This window comes from Ochlerotatus camptorhynchus, unplaced genomic scaffold (assembly GCF_037179485.1).
Source record: "Ochlerotatus camptorhynchus isolate MF236.1 unplaced genomic scaffold, CSIRO-AGI_Acam_v1.1 ptg000423l, whole genome shotgun sequence".
In the NCBI taxonomy this organism is placed as follows: Eukaryota; Metazoa; Arthropoda; class Insecta; order Diptera; family Culicidae; genus Ochlerotatus; species Ochlerotatus camptorhynchus.
Genome location: NW_027040909.1, coordinates 2,832,916 through 2,854,045, shown reverse-complemented (window position 1 = coordinate 2,854,045; position 21,130 = coordinate 2,832,916). Strand labels below are relative to the sequence as shown.

Here is a 21,130-nt window from a genome sequence, read left to right as displayed (position 1 = left end):
AATGACCTTATCATGCAAACTGAAGTACGCCTATGCAAACCAATTCCACCATCGGATAGGATTGAATTTTCCCTAGCCGACGGTGTTGTTGATTTGGCAAGACGAGCTTCGAATTGCGAGAAAAGAGCATTATAAGATTTGATTACAAAAGCTGATCCGCCTTTTTGAATTGTTGGTAGTCCTACCGATTTTCGGGATGCCTACCAATTCACAGACGAAAGGTTCAAAACTACCGATTTTTCACTTTTCCTACCGAGAATCACAGATTTTAAGTTATCTTGAAAAATGTTCATTACCTATGTTTTGTTTTTCGTGTAGTCAGTAAATTTGATCGAACGCGATGCTTTTTGCAATTCAATCCAATCGGATGAGTTTTTTTTAACGTTTAATCGACTTTCTCTGTCTGTCTCCTAGCGGATATGCTATTTTCTGTTTCTCCCTTTTAGGTTCCGTATTCCGTTCGTCCTTCTAACACTTACTTGTTATGATTAGACTAGAGTCGGTGTATAATGAGTCACGCCAAGAAAAAAACAGTTGAACTCGCATCACGGTTTTCGAAAGATTACCTTTCTTTTCACTTGGCAACAGAGGACTTCTACATCAACTTCGAATGACTTCTAGCAAGAAGCTGTAAATCATCATATCTGTGATTTTTTCACTCTGTACTTCTAACAAAAAATAGTAGAAATTCTCATTACCAAATGTATCCCATGACAATTTAATGCTCACTGCGTGTTTATGTATGATCATTTCTTCAATTATATCTTATATTTTATTGCAATACCTTTCGTGGACCCTTCACAGCATCGTAATGTTTGTTTACTTTGCAAGATAGGTGTCCGGTTTGACAGTTCAATAGGTAGACTTGGCTTCACTCTTGGCGTGACTCATTACACACCGACTCTAGATTAGACTATCCAATGTGTGAAGGACTGATGACTCGGTTCGAAAGTTCAAAATTGCGCGTGATTTGTTTTCATCCTTCCCCCGCTCACAAAGGTTTTAAGTTTCAGGAAGCCTTCTTAAAACGGCCTACCGATAACTACCGATAAAAGTTTTGAAAAGCTACCGATACTGAAAAAAATAATCTGGCATGTGACCCGATATGAGAGATGAGATATGAGAGATGTGATGGTTAAAATCGATATTATTTGTTTTTAAAGATTTAAGCACGATTATGTCGGATAAATTCGATAAAATGGATTTCTCCGACTATAAATCAATAAATCAAACTATAAAGTAATTTTTGGCAAAATTTGAATAAATCTAGGATTTTCGTCCGCCTTGGTTTCATTCACTTTTTAGGAGACAGTGACTAAAAACAGTCAAGTTGTAGACCGGCCAACGTGAGTTGACGTATCCAAACAAACCGTCAAATAGTATGAATACGATTTGAATGCATCGCACGTGTAATTTGATTAAAGAAGTAAAACAGTGTAACCAAACAAATTTTGAAATTCTCACTTGATTACAAAAGTCTGTACATAGGGTTAACTACCCCATTTCCGGCCTAATAAGCACACTTACTCTTTCTTAATCTAGCGCAGTTTAGCACCAAACGGAATGATATTATTACTGATCGCTTCCAAATTTATTTGCCTTTCCGTACGTAAAGGGCGAACACGAAATTATTGCGACACATTCAACAGGGCATAACTTTTTTACCATTGGGTAAAAATCAACCAAATTTGCACACTTTCTCATTGATGTGTATTGTGTACATGCTGTCAAACTCGAAGTCGTGTTTTTCGATTCAATGAAAATGGAGGTGAACCAACGCGAGTTGAGAGAACAAATTCTTTCCAAACACCTGGAATTTCCTGACCTGTCGCACCGGCAGTTGGGAAAAATGTTGAACATTCACCATTCAACCGTCTCCAGAGTGTTGAAGCGGTTCCAGGAGCGATTGACGTTGGACCACGGCAAAGGAGCTGGAAGAAAACCGGGACCGGAGAACAAAAAGATGGAGGGAAAGGTGAAGCGGATGATTAAAGCAAATCCCAACGTCTCAAGCCGTGATTTGGCTAAAAAGATCGGCATATCGCAGAGCTACGTCCAGAATGCAAAGAAGAGAGCTGGACTACATACATACAAGGTACAGAACTTCCCAAACCGCGATGAGCGGCAACAATCGACGGCTAAAACACGGAAGCTCTACGAGAAGATGCTGACAAAATATGGCTGCTGTGTGATGGACGACGAAACGTATATAAAAGCCGATTTTAAGCAAATCCCGGGGTTGGAGTTTTTCACCGGCAAGAGCAAGTTCGATGTGGACGACAAATTTAAAAAGAAGAAAATGTCGAAGTTCACCTCCAAATATCTCATTTGGCAGGCCATCTGCTCTTGCGGACTGAGGAGTGAGCCTTTCGTGACAAAGGGCACAGTAAATGGCGAGATCTACAAATCTGAGTGCCTCGAGAAGCGCCTTTTGCCGTTCTTGCAGCAGCACGACGAAGCTCCGCTACTTTGGCCAGATTTGGCATCATGCCACTATTCTAAAAGTGTCCTGGAGTGGTATGAGGCCAATTCTGTCCATTTTGTTCCAAAGGACATGAATCCACCAAACTGTCCGGAGCTGCGCCCGGTGGAGCAGTACTGGGCAATAATGAAGCGGGAACTTCGGAAGAGCAAGAAGACAGTCAAAGACGAGAAGGACATGTTAAGAAAATGAAAAAAAAAAAAACTGAGAAACTGGTACCGGATGACACTGTAAAGACTTTGATGGAGGGCATCAAGCGAAAATGCGTTCAATTTTACACTCAAGGCTCCATCGATTAACTTTTCTTTTGATTTTTGAAGTAAATATATGTATAAAACTACCCTAAAATTTTGGTTTGATTCTAAACATTATAAGAAAATTGGCATGACATTTTCGGTGTCGCAATAATTTCGTGTTCACCCTTTACCGTAAGATTTGATAAAAAGAAACCAATCGTTGAGATATTGTCAAAAGTCTAACACTGCTTCTTGACGCCAAACTCGGCCTACGAATTCTAAACTCGACCTAACGCATTGAAACGCATTGAAACGCCAATGAATTCACTTCGGCCTATCGGACGAAGATAAAAATTGATTCGGTCGGAGCACTTCTTTTGTTTTTGGGAATAATGGGTGCAAACCTTCATACCACGCGTTCTTATTGACTTCGTTCGGTAGCTTATTAACAAAAGTATCGTACCAAACGCATAATTGACTTGTTAACTCTAAAATCATGGATTTATTTGAAGTTTTCTGCCCTATAGGCCTAAAATGAGTGATTATGCCGAAGTAGTTCTCTACCCTATCTGTGAAAAAACTAAAAAGTCTGTAAATGTCTGTAACGAAAAAAATGTCAGTGAAAAAAATTAAAGTCTGTAAATTCACAGACATGTCTGTAAATCTGGCATCTCTGGTGCCAAGTCAGTTTCTTACTAAATGTGCACACATTTTGAAAGGCTAATCACTACCACATTTGGAACTGTTTGAGCACTGTGGAGCGAAAATTTAAGCTTTAGCATCAGTGTATGTGCATTGTTTTTTTTTTTATTATAGTCACTTTAACGCTCTTGGGTCATTCGTGGCTTGTCCGGGGGTGAGATATGAACTCGTGACTTTGGCGTGAGAGGTATGGATGCTAACCACTACGCCGGGGTCGCCCCCATGTGCATTGGTTTTCCCCAACCTCGGTTACTTTCTTTATAATATAAGGTAACTCGTTTTTAGTGTGTAGGTCACTCATGGACTGAGTAAAATTTTACTCAAATATGAGTAAATGTCACTCACATTTAATACCCCGTTCACATTACAGCGTATATCACGTGATATACGCTGTCTTTTCACTGGAAATCCTATGTATGAGTGCTCATTGCAAGACAGCCTATATTACGTGATATAGGCTGTAATGTGAACGGGGTATAAGTATCATTTGCTTATATATGAGTGACAGTTGCTCAGAGTGTTCAAAATTTCTGCAAATTTGCGTAAACGGATTTCAAATATGGGTCAGATTCATCGGCTGTGTAGGTGGAAATAAAGTAACTTTTCGAATCGAATCGAAAATTATGACCGACGAATCATTAAGCTCGTTTGGATGCTTATTTGCGATGATCTGGATTCTGTTTGGTATGCATTGCGGGAATAACAATATTGACGACCTTCACGGTCGCTAGTCGTCACGCTGGTTGCTGGTGGTGGAGAGACAAGTTCCGGCAAAGTTGTAACGATACAAAATGGAAGTCTCTGCTTGCCCTTGGCCCTTCCCGATTGCGGCGGTGGAATTGTGTGGTGAATGTCACGTAATCAAAACTTTTCCATTGCTTGAGTAAGACGAATGCTTTCCCCGGTTAAGTGAGCAGACAAAATGGCAACCCAGCGAACAGCGTTAGCAAGTTTGTTTTGCAATGGAGGTGAAATAACTTTCAGGAACTAGGTATGGCTGTCGGATCCCGACTGTTTGTGGCAAATTATGATGAATGCTTTGTGATTGTGGCAAGTTTTATAAAATAACGTTAGATGCCCTGCTGAATTTAAACTAGAAACTTTTAATCGCTTATTACTAATGTGAATTTTATAGTATGTTTAGGATTTTCTAAGGGGATAACTTACAGCGAAATCGTTTATTAGTCAGTTCCAACATGGATCAGGTTCCAAGATTGAGTCTGCTTATTTCTGATAAACTTCAGTTTAATCGTTTGCCTCGGGTTGAGCCGCTGAGGTTCGCACTGACCATGCTCTTCGATGTCGATAACGAAAGTATTCTCCCAAAAATTAAACGATACATGTTATTTATGATAGACCGCACATTTACGAAAGATAAATCAACTATGGATTGATTTAAAACTCCTTTTTTTTCCCCTTGCATTTCCCGCAGACAATCCGCTGATCTGTTCCTGCGAGTTGGCCTGGTTCCCGAACCTGCTAAGAGACTTAAAGAACCGCGACGACGAAATGACTCAGAAGAAACGCCCCATGTGCACGATGGCCAACGAGCACCGGGAGTACTACGTGCAAAATATGCCACTGGAGCGGATGAACTGCGTCGGGAAGAAGTTCGAAACGTCGCTGCTGAGTGGTAGCGGTGCTACCGGGTTGGTGGCATCCGTGACCACGACCGGACTGCTGCCGATGCTGGCGTGGGTGGTTTGTCGAGATTACCATCGCTATTACTAATACTACTACCTACTACTACTACTAGGAGGAGAACCGGATCCGGATTCTCGACGCATAGGAGGTAAGTGTACGTGATTTACTTGATGGATGTGGAGCAGTAGGTGGAGGATGGAAGGGAGGCGCAGGAAGGATGCTGAATGAGACAAAAGAAACCGAAAACAACAAGGCGACAGCGAGGCGGAAAATACAAATGTTGCTTTATTTTTTTCCGTATGACTTTTTGTTTGTTTTGTGTTGGCGTTTTCGTTTCTGGGCGTTTCTGTGGGAGTTTGGAGACTGGAACGAGGAAAAGAGTGAGGGTGAACGGTATTTGGCAGAACTTTACAGAAATGCACGCAGAGTTAGTTTAATTAATATAATGTAAGGACAGATGTAGGTATTAGCATTAGCAGGGCTAAATCAGAAATAAGACAAAGTCGGAAAACAAGTCTCACGTACGACTGAGAACTCTCCGAACGAGGTTGATCAAGAGAGGTTTGAAATTATAAGTCAACACTACCCAAGAGGCAAGATGAAGCATCACATTACCAAAAAGTCTTTCAACGAAGTAAAATGCACTGAAACAATGTGCTTTTCAGATTTCGGAAGTACGGTTCATGCGCTGAAACTGGAACAGGTGGAGGTGTGACTCTGCAGGGACTGGTGCGTCGAGTGTTGTTCTGGAACGAGTTTAATTTCTGCAGTAGAAATTCGATATGAAGCAGCATTCATTGGTTGCCGTTGGCGCTCTGAAGGTTAATTGCTATTGACAGTTAATAGCCTTGGCCAGTTGATGATCCCTATCAGTGGTTCAATGTCGTTGGACGGGTTTTTAATTTCAAGAACGAAAATAGGTTACAGATTTATATTGGATATGTCCGACATTTGTTTGTCATTTTCACGAGTGGTTTGACTGTTTAGTTCAGCTAGTTCAAACAACAGTTTCTTGCTCGACTGTGCGGTTGTTTATGGTAGATTTTTTTCCAGAGAAAACAGACGGATCTACCAATCATTCAAATAAGTGTCACTTTCTGGCTAATATTTGTTATATCAGAACTTACAAGCATTGGTATAGCCGTAAATAAGCCGTGTATATTTGAGATTATATATTGGCTCTTCAGTCTTGAGATCTATCAATAGCTTTCGGTCCATCTTACTTCAAATCAGGCCCAGTTGGCAATTATAAGCCGTTTATAGCCATAAAAAGGATAAGGCGCTAGTGGTTGCTTGGTTGAAGCGGCATGCTATGTGTTAGACACTATGCTAATAAATCAAAACGCTTTCAGCAGCTCAAGAATGTAGCAACTATTAGCAATCGGGCATTCTAATCGGTTTTCGATTATATTAATAACTTGGCAGGATCTAAATGTCTCAGTGCGATTGCTGTTTGATTTGCTAGCACTGTACTGGAAAAATTTCGTGAAATTTATCCACTTAATTGTAGTAGTTCAAAGAGAAATTCGATTAAGAGAATCGATCATCGCAGTTAGGCCTTCATGATTCTCAAACGCTATAGATAATCTCTGTTTGTCACTGTGTTGAACCTCCATGGGCACCACCGAAGAATCAACAGAAATCAACAGGAGAACGTGAGAGTTGACAGCTTGTATTGCTTGTTAGGGAAGATCTATAACAGACGTAGCATTTTAGACTGACCAGCCATTTAGAAACGTACGCTACAAGGGGGAGGTTAACGTTTGTTTACGTTTCATGAAGCCCAAACGTTTGGCCCCCTTCCCTTGAAGTGTATTTTTCACTTGACTGGTCACTCTCAAATTTGACGTCATTTATGCATCTTCCTTTAGCAAAGCTTCACTCTCTCGTAAGTGAGAAAAAGGAAGGCGAAAATGTGTATAATTTTTTTGTTCTATGTTATATTTTGTCGATCAACATTTTAACGATACTATATCCATTCAAAGTCAATTCACATTTGTTTAAAATAGTTTGGGGAATTAATTGTAGAATAAAAACCCCAAGCTAACTCTAAAAGCTCCTAAATTTTACAGTGGTTTTGTGAATATTTACTTTATATTAAAGGTAAATTGATCATTAAGGTGGTCATTTCGGCCTTTTGTGACTATTTTGACGCTTTTCAGGCGTTTAAGAAGCTTTCAAAGTGCAAGGATATGCTGATTTTTCGTCAAAATCGTAGAAGCAGTTTTTTCGTCAGCATTCAAACTTCTGGCCATGACAAAATATTCATTTTATTTCATTTACCCAGTGGAACTCAGTGATTACATCTTAATGGCCAGAAATTTGATTACTACTAGTGAAATTTTTTTATGTTGGAAAATGAACCGCATTACTTCAACCTGATATCCTAATTTGATATTTGTAAGCCAATTTTTGCAACTCAATGCCTGTTCGGCGTTATCAATAACGAAGAGCTGCATTTGTTTTCTATGATCGGTTGCTAGCTGATCGGTTCGAAAATATTGTCATACAGTCCTTCTTAAGCTAAGTTTAGATGAGGCAAGAGACTTGAATGCGTATTGAATGTGAAATGCCGTTCAAGTGAGATGTTCAATTGACTTGAATTGTAAAAAAGTTGAACCGGGCTCAACTTTTCAAGCCAGTTGAAATCAACTGAGTAGATCAATTGAGTTGCCGTTTCTATGCTCAGCTATAGAATGGTATTATTTTCCTAATGGGAACGGATGTTTTGACAATAAAAGATATCCTGAGTGATATTGTCACACGCGCGGGCGGGATTTTGATTGGAAAGAGAAAGAGGCAAGTACTAGTTTCTTATCTTATGCCAATCCCGCTCCGGTCAAGTACGCTGAGGTACGAAGGTCGTATCGCTAGGTGATTTTAACAAGTACAGTCGTTTGATCTTTTAATCACATTTAAATATTCTTAACGTATGCTGAAATTTCAATAGAGAAGTCGTGCAAAAGTTCACCACATTAGTATTAATTTGATTTGTAGTAAACAACAAGCATGTGAAAAACCACCTCATTTTACACGCTCGCACGTTGAGTTGCTTTCGAGTGCACTTGTTTCCAACTGCTGAGTGAGTGTCTTGTAGAAAGAATTAATCCTTTGCTTTCTAGTTCGAAGCATAACTTTCCACATTGATATTGGTATTGAAAAAAGTATTACTTTGAAGTTGATAAACTTGAAAAGTGCCACACAACTAAACTAAATCTAACTCCACGATAGAATCCAATACGGCGCAGCGAATCAACGATTGGGTTTGCACTCGGCAGGCATAGTTTTTCACATTCTATCAGTTCCCCACCTGCTTCGTTCAACTGCTATCAGTTTCGAGTCTCCGTGCAGAGTATTTTTTTCAATTCGTTTATGTGGAAATGCTTAACTTTCTTAATGAAGCTTTACGGAGCCGATTACCTTTAAAAACAATTCTACATTAACTATAAAAAAATCTGTTTGCGAGCAGTTCCATAAAAGAGTCGTGATGAGTTCTTCTGATGATTTCTTCACACAAACACTGATTGGAACTTAAAACTAAACAAACGCGGAATAGAACTCCTATCCAGGTAACCACCAGTGATCCCAACGATTTGCGTTATAAGGCTATAAAACTGTATATTGGCAATTAGCGTGCATATCAAAAAGGCGAACAAGCGAGTTAATTGGTCCCATCCAACGACGCAGACCAACCAAAACTGCGCACCCTCCATCCGTCAAAAGGTGGACGAACCGAACCCGAGCAAATCAGAGTATGTACCAATGTTTTTCGACTCAGTAAAACACTTTCCCCCTTGTAGCAAAACCCATTACGCTAGGAGAAAGTTGAGACTCAAGTTGTGAAAGTTGAAAATTGCTACTCGAAAGCATTGTATAACTCTCTAGGACTAGGATTACAACCGCAAAAGCAGAGTGCATTAAAAAAAAACTATGTTGTGCTAGTGTAGCTTTCTGAAATCAAGTTAATGAAATTAATGATGATAAACATTAAATGGAATTCCTATAGAAACTATGTTCTTTTAATATGTGTACTGCAACAACTGTGGACTTGTTTATGTTCCATACTAAACGGAGAATGAAAAAAAGAATACAAAACCTATAATATAAGCTTTGAAAAAAAAAACTAAGGCAACTAATTCGGGAAACCGAAAGGATTAGCATATTTATAGACATGAGCACGTCACGTACGAATTCCAACAGGTAAACCAGCGTGGACCCTTCGTCTAAGTGTCAGGGACCAGGGTCCTAGCTGGTTGCAGCTGGGAATTCAGATAGACGATTAATGCCACATAAACAGACGTTATTATAAAACTGAGGAAGTTCTTCACGTTAGTTTGAAGCAAATTAATATTTAACCAGATGTTTACCGTTTAAGATGATATTGCTATATATACAATTTAAATCCGTGAGGTAATTTTACCGTTCACACATTAAACATACATATCTCTATATATATACACCTACCAATATAAATAATGCAAACAAAAAAACTGATTCGAAAAGAAACATATCCTTTTGCATGAGCACCGTGGAACCCACCTTCTCTAAAATCAGAAGAAACATATCACTTGTACCCGAACTGTCCCAACCATAAGTGGGAACCACCAAGACATATCAAAAAAACCAAGAAAGGTGTGAGCATATCTTCATATTTTTGTCTCGATCAGTGTCTATTGAAAAGAAGAAAAACAAAAGTCACATAGATATCACTAAAAAAGAAAAAAAAACCCCTTCAGTTTTGACCGTAGGATTAAGGTGGTCTCTCATAAGATATTGGGTAAGCACACAGAATTGTCAGAGAATAACAATCAAGTCGCAACATTTTTGATATACATTTACACATATCCTGCACCCTCACGAGAGTAAGAGAAAAAAGAAGAGGAGCATTTTCTATAACCAAGCAAAATAATATCACATTCTGATTCGATCAATAGAGAGCAACAGAAAGAACGAAATAGAGGGAGAGATGGAATATTACATCACGTGGAAGCGAGAGCAATCAAATGGTTCAATTTTAAAGCACTCACAAAAATGTCACATCCACCCCGAAAAAAATAAAAAAAAAGGAACTAAACTATGTCACGGTCTCAGGGTGGATTTCTCAGAAATGATCCCGGGCTCCGATGGGATGGACTGGGAGAACCGAAAGTTGCAATATTGTTGGCGATGAAAATTGAAATGGTGTAAAATGATATCATACCGCAGCACGTGCTGCAGGCCGCCAAGTCAGATGACCAAACTAGGCCGGAATGATGATGAGTTGGTGGAAAGTTTTCGCTTTGGTTGATTTGAGTGTGCCTTTTATCGGGTTGGAAAAAGGACGGAAAATTAATGATGGTGCTGGGATGCGGGGCCTCATAGCCTAGTCAGTAAAGGTACGGTATTACCAAACCAGAGGCGGCGGGTTCGACTCCCGGTCCGGTCGAGGGAATCTTTCGGGTTGGAAGTTTTCTCGACTTCCCTGGGCATAGAGTATCATTGTGCTTGCCACACAATATACAAATTCATGCATTGGTAATTGGCTCTCAATTAATAACTGTGGAAGTGCATTTGGAACACTAAGTTGAGAGCACGCAATAAGCAAATAAGCTTGAAATGCGAAGAAAAAGAAGAAGAAGTGATGCACATAAAACCATTAGCTGCGGGTGGAGCTCCTTCCCCGGACCTTTAAGATGGAAAGGCTTCAGCTGTAGCTTAAAGTTGGGTTGTGAAAGACGATTAACATACGCTGTCTGGTGGAAGGTTGATTGATGACTTCCGGAATGCTGTTTTTTTAGCAGCAAACCGGTATGATGAGCAGACATAATCGCTCCTTTTTTTGTAGGTGAGGTTTTAGGGATAAACTACGGGCAGGTATTGGAATGTACCGGTCGTGTCTGGTTTTCCTATTTTTCACCTAGAAACATTTTTTTCTGAAAGATTTCGATTGACATTAATACTAATTTGGCCGGTTATAAGTTTGGTCAAACTCAACTTTTAACAATATTTCGAACAGATTTAGCAACTCTACATATATTGATATTAAAGGGACCATCGAGATATGGCGATATCGAGGTATAGAACAAGATTTATTAGCCAAGAAATAAGAGGATTTTCGTCAAATTACTTAACATTTTGAAAGCAATTGCTGTGTATTTCAAGGAATCTATTTTGGAAGATTTTGCTTACAATACACTTCTGACGTTTTATTCGGAATCAGGGAACCCAAATTCATGAACCGCATTAACTAGAAATGTACCAGGTAGCGATTTGAAGGGTTGATCAATTTCATCCCAAATCGACATATGCATATATGAGATGTCAACATTTTCCTAAAAATAAACACAACAGCCAAGTAACTATGCAGAACGATAAAGTCCTCATAGCTAGTGGTTTCAGGTTGAAAGTTATATCGATATTTACGTTAAACAGTGATCGATTTGCCCCGGCTTACGGTTATTTTAATCTTGCAGCAATTCGTCCTTTATTGGGTCCAATATGGAGACGCACCATCTCCCACCAGCACCGTCATCGGTTTGGTGCAAGTGCGCCTAAAGTTATGCTTCATGGTGAATTCATATCATGAGATTGAGCAGCAGTGAGAGGTATTTCATAAAAGATCATCATCGTAGTTTAAATAATTTGATAGAATATTATAGAACTTCATGGAAATCTATGGTTCCTTACAGAATTTAAGGAAAGCGCTTGCGTCTTTTACATCAAGAAGATATTCTGCTCAGAAATTATACGAAAGATCTTCAGGAGTTCTTAGATCTCTCAAATATCCTCCCAGGCAGCTCAGAAATTTTTCCATGTATTCCTTATTACGTTGTTTTTCTCTTTTAATTCTACTACTGTTGTATCACTTTCACTTTCACTAATTCACTTTCACTATCACTTAAAAAAGACTATAACATATACGTATCCCGTTTACTACTTGAAAACTTCTTCAGTGTCTAGTTATAGGCTGAGTCTATTTTTTCAAAGTGATAGTGAAAGTGAACTAGTGAAAGTGAAAGTGATACAACAGTAGTAAAATTTAAAGGAAAAACAATATTATAAGGTATACAATTATCCTACTAAAACCCTCATTAATCAATTTTGATTGTTTCATGTGTTTAAGATGTCTATAAAGACCTCTGGTTACGTTTTCAAGACTTCAGGTTGATTTTCAGAATCTCAAACTATCCAAAAATTCAAACCATATATTCAGATATTCCCTCATGATACCTCAGACTGACTCAGAAAATATTCCAAAGACCTTCAGGTGATCACAGATCTCAAAAATCTTCTCAGGATGTTCTCATGTCCTCAGGTTGATTTAGTATAATTCTGAAGATCTTCAACTGGTCAACAATTTAAATCACCTCTTAGATGTTCACCCACACTACAAGGTTGCTCAGAAATTATTCCAAAGACCATCAGGTGATCAGGGATCTCCATAAATAATCATACTTTCCTTACATGTTCAACCAGCGTAAAGTATCCATGTGAACTTCACATAACTTTCATGCAATTTCATCATTGGAAATTGCACCACCTTATGTGTCTAATGAAATCTAGATGATTACTAACATAGAATGTTTATGTTATGTGATATTCATATAAAAATCATTAATTTTGGTATTCGAAAAATATTACGTGCGTTTCTAATAGAAACTATACAGAAACTTTTTTCAGTGTTCGAAAAAACCATAAATTTCTGACCAATATAGGGGATTTTACGTATTCTCGGCAATCTAAGCAGCGTCCATAGAAGTCTATGAGTTTTTTCTCCATGTAACCAGCACAGTTGCCGTGTTTGGTTGTTTACATTCAGCTGCTGCCTACTGCTTTATTCATTCCAGTCGTTAGAATTGTCCAACACTGTTTAAAAACACTTTAACAACGCTCCGAAATTCTTAGGTGGGCATGACTGTTGTCTTCAACCTCCTTTTTTTCGGCAACCTTTCCATTTGATCTGTTTGTTAATCTGCTGTTTTTCTATTGGCAATTCGAAATTAGCAGCATTTTGTAGTGTGTGTGTTTCATTTCAAGAAAAAACTGTAAAAATGCGCTTGCTCAGCCAAAAAAACCTTAACTGAAGCTGAAAGTCTAAGGAATATTTTAAATACAATCAGCGAAGTGTTGTGGTGGGAAAAAAAAATAGTGTAACTGCAGTATAAATTTTGGATCTACCCTACGTAAAAATTTGTGAAATCACCTTTTTTGCAGCAAGTTTTGGTGCGTCAGGCATTCAGTGAGTGACATTTTTTAAATGTTCTCGTCATTGTTTCTCAGTTTTATGAAATGCACAACTTGCAGAAACCATCTTCCTAGGATACTTAAATTAAAACAAAAAATCAAGCGCCACCGATACAGCGGGAATGCGAACTAATTGAGCTACTTTTTCGAAAATCGCAAATCTCTATCAAGCATTTTTAAGGCACTCTAGAGTTTTTGGCTATTGGATTCGCTGCCCCACTGTGCTACATGGATCTCACTTTGAAATATTAAGTGGTAGATTTATTTTAGCACTACCAACACCTACCAAATGATCCATCTTGGGCTCCATGAAATCCTTTTGAACCACTCATGACCCAAGCTGATCGTCCCAAGTATCGTACTGTCCTGCGGAAATCCTTCGTTGTTGATTAAATTCTGCAATATTTTATAAACCGAAGTCACCAGGAAACTAGCATATGAATGTTGTCCAAAAAACCCTGCAGCTTACGAGCTTGTTTGATGTCAACGTTCTTCTCACTGATCTACCGAGGCATTCGGCAATTACAAACCTTGTAACGTCATTAGCAGCTCTGCGTGTAAAATACAAAATTTTGTACATGAATTGTACAGAACTGTAAAACCATATCATACAGCTTGACCAAGATGATGGTATATATAGGTGGTCAAATACTCACGGTCCACTAGTGTTGGTAAGTTATTTGAAGTTAATGCTCATGAAAAAATCACTTTTTTGCCATAAACAGTGCTTAAGCAAACAAAAATCCAGGTGGATTTTGACAAATTTGGACTTGTTTCATACGACCGGAAGGTGCTGGTCAAAAATGCCTTGCCAAATTAATCAAGTACGCAGGTGATCAATCTATGATGTGAATTTCTCGAATCAACACGAGTAGCATTGATTGTAGTAAAACGCGCCTAGCAACATGATACTGTTTCCGGTCATGTGCACCAACTTTTGCACCAGTAGAATCTTGCATTCGAATCCTCGGCGAAGTCGTGTTCAAAATTTATGTGAATAAATACATAGAATGTGGTCCTTCTCTCATGACAGTGGTGATGAAACTTCTTTGACAAACAACGACAGATCTGCCGTTTAACCCTAGATCCTCAATACTCATCGTCGATGCAGCTCGTGTTCTTCAGGTCACACATAGTCATTTCGACTATAGACAACGTTTCGACCTTAACCGCAGGGATACTCTTCACCAGCACCTCATCCATCCGTGCACATGGAGACGCCCTATCTTCGAATAGCAACGCAGTTGGTTTGGAGCAAGTTCGCCTATAGTTATGCATTTTGGTGAATTCACACCATGAGCATCCTAGCTTGGCAACACTCAAAACAAATCATATTCAATTCGAATAAGTATTGGGACTTGCTGAAAAATTTTAATTAAATTTATTAGCATTTGCTTTTAGTGTCTTTGAAATTGGTCAAAATGCTGCATTCTTTCTGTAAACGGCATTCTTTCTGTACATCGTCTGATAATATATTAGAACGTCCGTGCATGACGTATACGAAGCTAATATATGCAGGGTTGATTATTTGAAGCAGCCTTTCAAATGTGGAGCCTCGTTTGAACCTGATGTGTATGAAGTTGAATGATTTAGGTTCGGGGTTTGGAATATTGCGTACTTCTAGTGTTAAAATACACACCACATCCACAAACCCTGCGGGATGAGGAAACTGATCGGACCATTAAATTATGCATGGTTCTCGGATCATGCCTTCGATTAGAGAATGTTTACAGATCTTTTAAATTGTGCAGTATGTTACGTAGATCATTCAGGGCTATTTCTTAAAAGTATGGACTAGTTTACTTGTTGCTTATTTTGAAAAAGACATTGGAACTCAAACACAACTTTGATTTGCAGGAACTTGAGGAAAGCTAAACTCACACAGCGGTAACAATCAATAATTGCAGTGCACCGCTGGAGATTCAATTCATTCGAGATTTTCTGAGGAAGTTCGTTGAAAAAGTATCAATCATTTGATTTAGGTGAACTTTTTTTTCAGTTTCCATTTCACTGGATGCTACCAAAAGAGGAACTTTATCATCGGGAGTTTATCGGCCTTGCAGTCATCAAGCAATTAAACGATTAAATATTGCCCATCAGCCAAAGCCGATAAACTCTCCGCGATATCATTTAACACATAAGGATTATAATTAATCATATATCAGCATTCAATTTTAGCTGCAGAGCAGCTTAAAGTGGCAAACACACGCTTATGCAGCTAATTGTTGTCTATATAAGCCGTTCTTCAGCTAAAATTGTTTGCTGGGGTGTTCCAATAATTGATGGATGATGCTCTGAACTGTAAGAAAGTTCCAGTTTTCTCAATACATTAATTTGTTAGCTAGGTTTTAAATAATTGATTTGCATTAATCGACGACAAAACCAGTAAATTTGAGAAAATTGCTGGTTAATTAGAAACTAATAGCATTCTTTAAAAAGCAGATAAAGAAACACCAACTAATGCTTATCGGTTGTTTGACATGTCACTTTCAACATGATGATCAACTTACAGATCAACTCGGAACAATAGGAGCAATTTTCCTATGCGGGAATCTTGATGTTTTTTTTTTTTTAGGAAACAGCTCCATCAGATCTGTCATCTTGAAAATTTCCCCTCATGTCAAGTATAGGATTCTCACTTTTATTGGTTGGGGTCGAATCACTGGCACCGCCAAAATGGGGATTTTCAATTTTTGTTGAAAATGCCTTTTTTTTTTTGTTCATTAATTTATTTGATAAGGCTCAACCGAATTAACTTTACAGAGCCGAGGATTCTAGGTCACTATACAATACATCTTAAAACTATAGTCAAAAGGTACAACACAATAAACACTTTATCTTCCGCTATCCAAAAAGCCTCCTCCTTCAGAACTGGAGCCGCTTCCAGTGGTTTCATTGTATGGCAAATTGTTGTACGCCAACGAGGGTCAGAGCGCGTCCATTGCAGCAATGGACGCAAAACGTGGTCAGCACTCACACACTCATCACGAAAACGTTGCTTTCCAAAGTCGACGACGCATCGACCGAAAGAACTGCTGATGAAGAACAATGAGGAGGACCACACAATGGTTGCTGCCGAGAAAACAGACGATCGCGTAGCACACATCGAGAGTGGCCTGCTTTTGTCGACAGCCGAGTGAACACTGTTGAAAATGCCTTGATACGATTGATTATTACCTTTTGACAAATTTTGCACCTTTATTTTGAACTCTTAATTTCACAATTGGGCTCTGGAGTGTTACAATGTTACAAACCCAGAAGCCGTACTCTGACTGTGCGCGTGAATTGGTTTACGGTGTTAGAAAGTATAGGAACATTGAAAAATATCAAATCTAATTATATAGAAGTGCAACAATGTAACGAAAGACTGCAGTAGTGAGTCTTTTTGAAAATTTAAATGATTTCCTGGATTTGTTCGTCGATGCCACTAAGAGGATTGACATTGAGCACACTACTATGGCTGTTATACTTCTTTCGCGTGTTCAGCTTTGAGAAGATTTCGATAGGATTAATTTGACCAAACATTAGTTTATGTTATATATCGATTACTTTTTCAAAGGGACGTATAAGCTTTTGTAAACAATGCATTTGATCGTCGATTTCGCGTAGCTGGTAGCTCACCCACGCATACTAGCACTCCTGTCAGGTAGGGGAAAATTTAACTTATCTGATGGTAGTGTTAGCATGTAAGGGCGAGCTACCAAGCGAGCCAAATCGACGATCAAATGCATTGTTCACAAAAGCTGATACGTCTCTTCGAAAAAGTAATCGAGTAATGAGTAGAAAGCATTACTACTTTCTCATCCCAGTGTGTCTGGGTTCAATCTCAGCCGAGTTCGTTGGGATTTTTATGATGTGAAAAAAAATCTCTGGTCACGTGTGGTGTCTAAGCCTTAATTAATCTTGTTTAAATTACAGCCCAAGAGTGTTACTTGGGTCATTCGTGACTTGTCCGGGGGTGAGATTTGAACTCGTGACTTTGGCGTGAAAGGTATGGATGTTAACCACTACGCCGGGGTCGCCCCCAATTAATTAATCGTAAATTGGCAATCGCCGCTCGTTGTTTATTGGAGCTTGATTGCAGATCAGATACTGACGTTACATAAAGGATAAATGAAGAAAATGAAAAGTACGTTTTCAAAACCTTTGTTCGTATAGTCTAATTTTTTTCCCAAAAATCCAGAGCTTCATGGTAGAGTTTTTGTTTAATAATTATGCCAGAAATTATTAATCAGTTGTAGAATAAATATGAGCACTGTATTCAATTTTCCATTCAAATCATGTTGAATGGAAAAATAATATTCAAATCTGGAACTGGTGAACTCCGATTTACTGATATGGGCAACGATTGTTCATTTTATATTCATGCCAGTTCAGTTAACAAAAATACATACTGAGAAATCGATACTTTTATGCTACTGAATTATGGTAATTTTGTACTCAGAGTAACAGAGACGTGTAGAAGAGTTGATTTCCCGGTACATAATGTGATTTGCAATTTTAAACTGTAAAAAATACTGAACAGGGAATGCGCGATTAAGTATGTACTTATTGTAACATCTACTCCCTCTGATATAACTACAACCCGCATGAAAACATCTTCCAAGTTGTTGTAATTTTTCCCTTTAAAAATAACAGCAGGGGCCTTCAGAAATCTAAAGCCGAGGGTTTGAATCTAGATGGAGGTTATCACGAAATTGTGTGCTTGAAGAAAATGTTCTGAATTTTAATGATTCCTTTACCGTAACTCTTTCAACATAGGCAAATATAATACCGCGCTTTTCTAGATCACATTCTAGTAATGAAATCATATTAAATCTCTCATCCCAACTCCATCGTACAGGAAACTCAATCTGAGCCCAACGTATTCCAAAATGAATGGATTTTACTCAAAGTGGCACGAAACGAGATATGAAAAAAAAATACTCCGTACATTCTGCCCATCTGATGCCATCATCATCGCGCTGGAAACGAGGCATAAAGCTCGCCTACAAATTTGTGGTGAAAGCTTTTCTTCCTCTTTTTTGCGCAAACTTATCCCTTTCTACAAGCCGGTTGCAAATACAATACAGTTGAAAGTGCCGAGCGTGGGTTGTTGAGTGTGATCTTTTCAACTTGCCCATATGCTCTGCAAGGAAATGGAACTTTGGGTGGGTGGGTGTTTGGTTGAAATCCTTGGACATTTGATTGTGATGCTTCTTCCGTGAACGTGAGAACAAAGGCACCGTGAGTCGAATCCCGCACGTAACCGACTGTGAAGGTTAACTGTTATAATCGACAACTAGCGTGCAAGAGAACGGGAAAATTCCATCTCTCCAGAAACGATTCAAAATGCGGTTTCCATTTTTTCAGAATGATAGTAATGGTTGCCGATGGCAGGCGTATATGTGAAGCTCGACGGGATCGATATACGTATCAGAGGAGCACTTTGTTGAAATTTTTACCCGGAAGCCATCGCCGGGCAAGTGATGATAAAAGCATATCATGTATATTTTATCTCACGTACATGAGTGAGATGCAAAATAGGTGCAAAAAGTGTACACTGTACAGATTATAGACAGCTCTTTCCTAAATGAAACGGGAACCTAAATGAACTCTCAGTCGAATAGGATGGTGATGCTCGAGGCCCTTATGAAGCATTCATCTCCGGATACTTTGTATGAAGTTCAGTGGCAAGATATCTTGCCAACTTCCTGGGATTATGGAGTCGAATCGTTGAAACGGAAAACATATCAAACATGGATTCCATTGATGTACTGCACCTTATCGACGTATGTGAGTAATTATATACACGCACATCTGTATGATGTATGTAACTCAACGTATCATTATCCATATCATTAGCATGTAAGATTCACATCCATACAGTGTGTACACTTGCAATCAAGGAAAAACCTAAAACCAACAAGATTAGGAGAAAACCTATAGAAAATCTCGATGTAAAGCGGTAGAAAACTGATTCAAACCAGGTCCACGATACATATCCAAATATCAATTGCTGTTCAACTGCGAGAGGGATATTTCCTCTTCATAACACAATTTGCCTTCACTGTTTCCATGTAAATCTTATCAGCACCTTACAAAAGTATATTGATGTTGTAAGAACCATTAAAAAAAATATATATATGAAAAGATAACAGAATCGTTTTTTGAGCATTCCCTTACGTTCGATTAATACATTTACTAAGCTAAACAAGTGATGATGAAAGACATATTCAAATTATATATTTAGCTCTTAAGCAAAGTATTCATTGTATAAAAAAACGACAGAAAATGCTATTTACGAATATTGAACACTATCCTAATGTTAAAAACAAAAGCAGAAAAAATGCTAGGTTAAGACTAAACACACACACATAAAGAAAATACTCGTTTCAAAGAAAATTCTTGCCCTTCACAATACCGACAGCATACCAAAAATGGTGATCTACGTTTCATTCTATATGTGTTCCACAATTTATTCTCAGAAGAAAAAAACAAATCAACAATGTTTCACAAAGTCCCTGCCAGCGAATAAAGAAAACAAACACTGCAAGGCTACGAGGTACTCAAAAACTTAGTATTTTTCGATGTCAACTCTTGGTGTGGAAATTGCCTATCGTATGATTCAGAAAATATTGCATATGAAACATTAAAAAAATTAAACTGTCATTGTGTGAAACTATAAAGCTTAATATGAGCTAAAGAAATTAAATTACAAATTATTGCATTGAATTTTTTCAGCTACCAAAATAACTTTTTCTCCAGTTGATATTGAAACAAGACACAGAGTAAAACTAAATCGAACAATCGAAACAAATATAGAAGCAACTACAAACAAAACACAAACTGCATCCACCATATTACAGCCGATACTATAAAAAAAAATGAAAGTAGCACCCGAATAGAACAATCCACAAATAATAATAGTGAAACTATCTTTCGATACCCATTGACAAATCCGAACAAAACAAAAAAACAAAAACAAATCGCAACCACAGTGGCAAACAAAGGTGCATATTCGCAAGAAAGAATAAAGCTATATTTGTATTTAAAGCGAAAGGAGAAAGCAAGCAGCTAGCAGGCAGGCATCGCACGCGTGATATTGAAGTTGCTTTGGCGTAGTAAATGTGCTGGCGAGAGTAAGCGAAAACAACAGCAACCAAAATCTTTAGCATGGAAAAAAAAAATACAAAAAACAAAATCGATCGATAATCAATCCAAAACATCTTCAAGTAAACCTACTAGGATCAGATCAAAAAGCTAAAAGTAGATTAGACGAAAACAAATGGAACAAAACAAATATATGGAGTGGCAAGAAGTGCATCGTGAAAAAAACGAGCTATTAAAACCTGTCAGATGGAAGAAATGTAAAACACGAGATAAGCGAAATAAAAACTGAAATTGAGAGAGGTGAATGTCACAAAAACAAACAACGAAAGTGGTTTTACTGCTCCAGTGCGCCTATCACACTTCAACACGCGACACGCGAGCACTACTGTTGGCTGGTGAATAAGAGTGGGGGGAGTACGTGAATATGGTGCAGTGATGGATGGCGCCTTTTATTATGCTAGGCGGATGTTTAGTTTGCCAAGGCCTAATCGGGTAAGTAAACGCGAATTCGATGCTCGTTCGTGTGTGACACGCTACTTAGTTATTTTAAGGCCTGAATACAACGAAAGCGTGTATAGCGGGAACGGTGATGTCATACATACAAATTTTGGAACTTGTTACCCACTAAAAATTACCCTTTGCACCAGGTTACTCGTAATTACTCCAAACTGATTTTTTTTTCTAATCAAAACTTAGTGGGCGTACAAATTGCAATCTACATGTTCTCCCCTGATAAAAGCTGACCAGGGAA

The 21,130-nt window shown here is 38.4% G+C and overlaps 1 protein-coding gene and 1 long non-coding RNA gene across 6 annotated transcripts in view; one reads left to right on the top strand and one right to left on the bottom strand.

Annotated features, from left to right (window-relative positions):
* The window catches only part of LOC135711164 (protein slit), a 123,437-nt gene extending 114,909 nt beyond the window's left edge, over positions 1–8,528 (top strand). For all 5 annotated transcript variants that reach the window (XM_065233931.1, XM_065233930.1, XM_065233929.1 and 2 more), the window contains one exon: positions 4,853–8,528. In XM_065233931.1, the coding sequence (XP_065090003.1) occupies positions 4,853–5,151 (299 nt within the window). In that variant the 3' untranslated portion in view covers positions 5,152–8,528. The remainder of the gene's footprint in view (positions 1–4,852) is intronic.
* A 1,125-nt stretch (positions 8,529–9,653) lies between these two features.
* On the bottom strand, positions 9,654–17,734 carry LOC135711187 (uncharacterized). Its single transcript, XR_010518459.1, has 2 exons — positions 16,444–17,734; positions 9,654–15,993 (listed from the first exon to the last, which is right to left on the bottom strand). It is a non-coding gene; the product is annotated as an uncharacterized LOC135711187 (long non-coding RNA).
* Between the last annotated feature and the right edge of the window lie 3,396 nt (positions 17,735–21,130).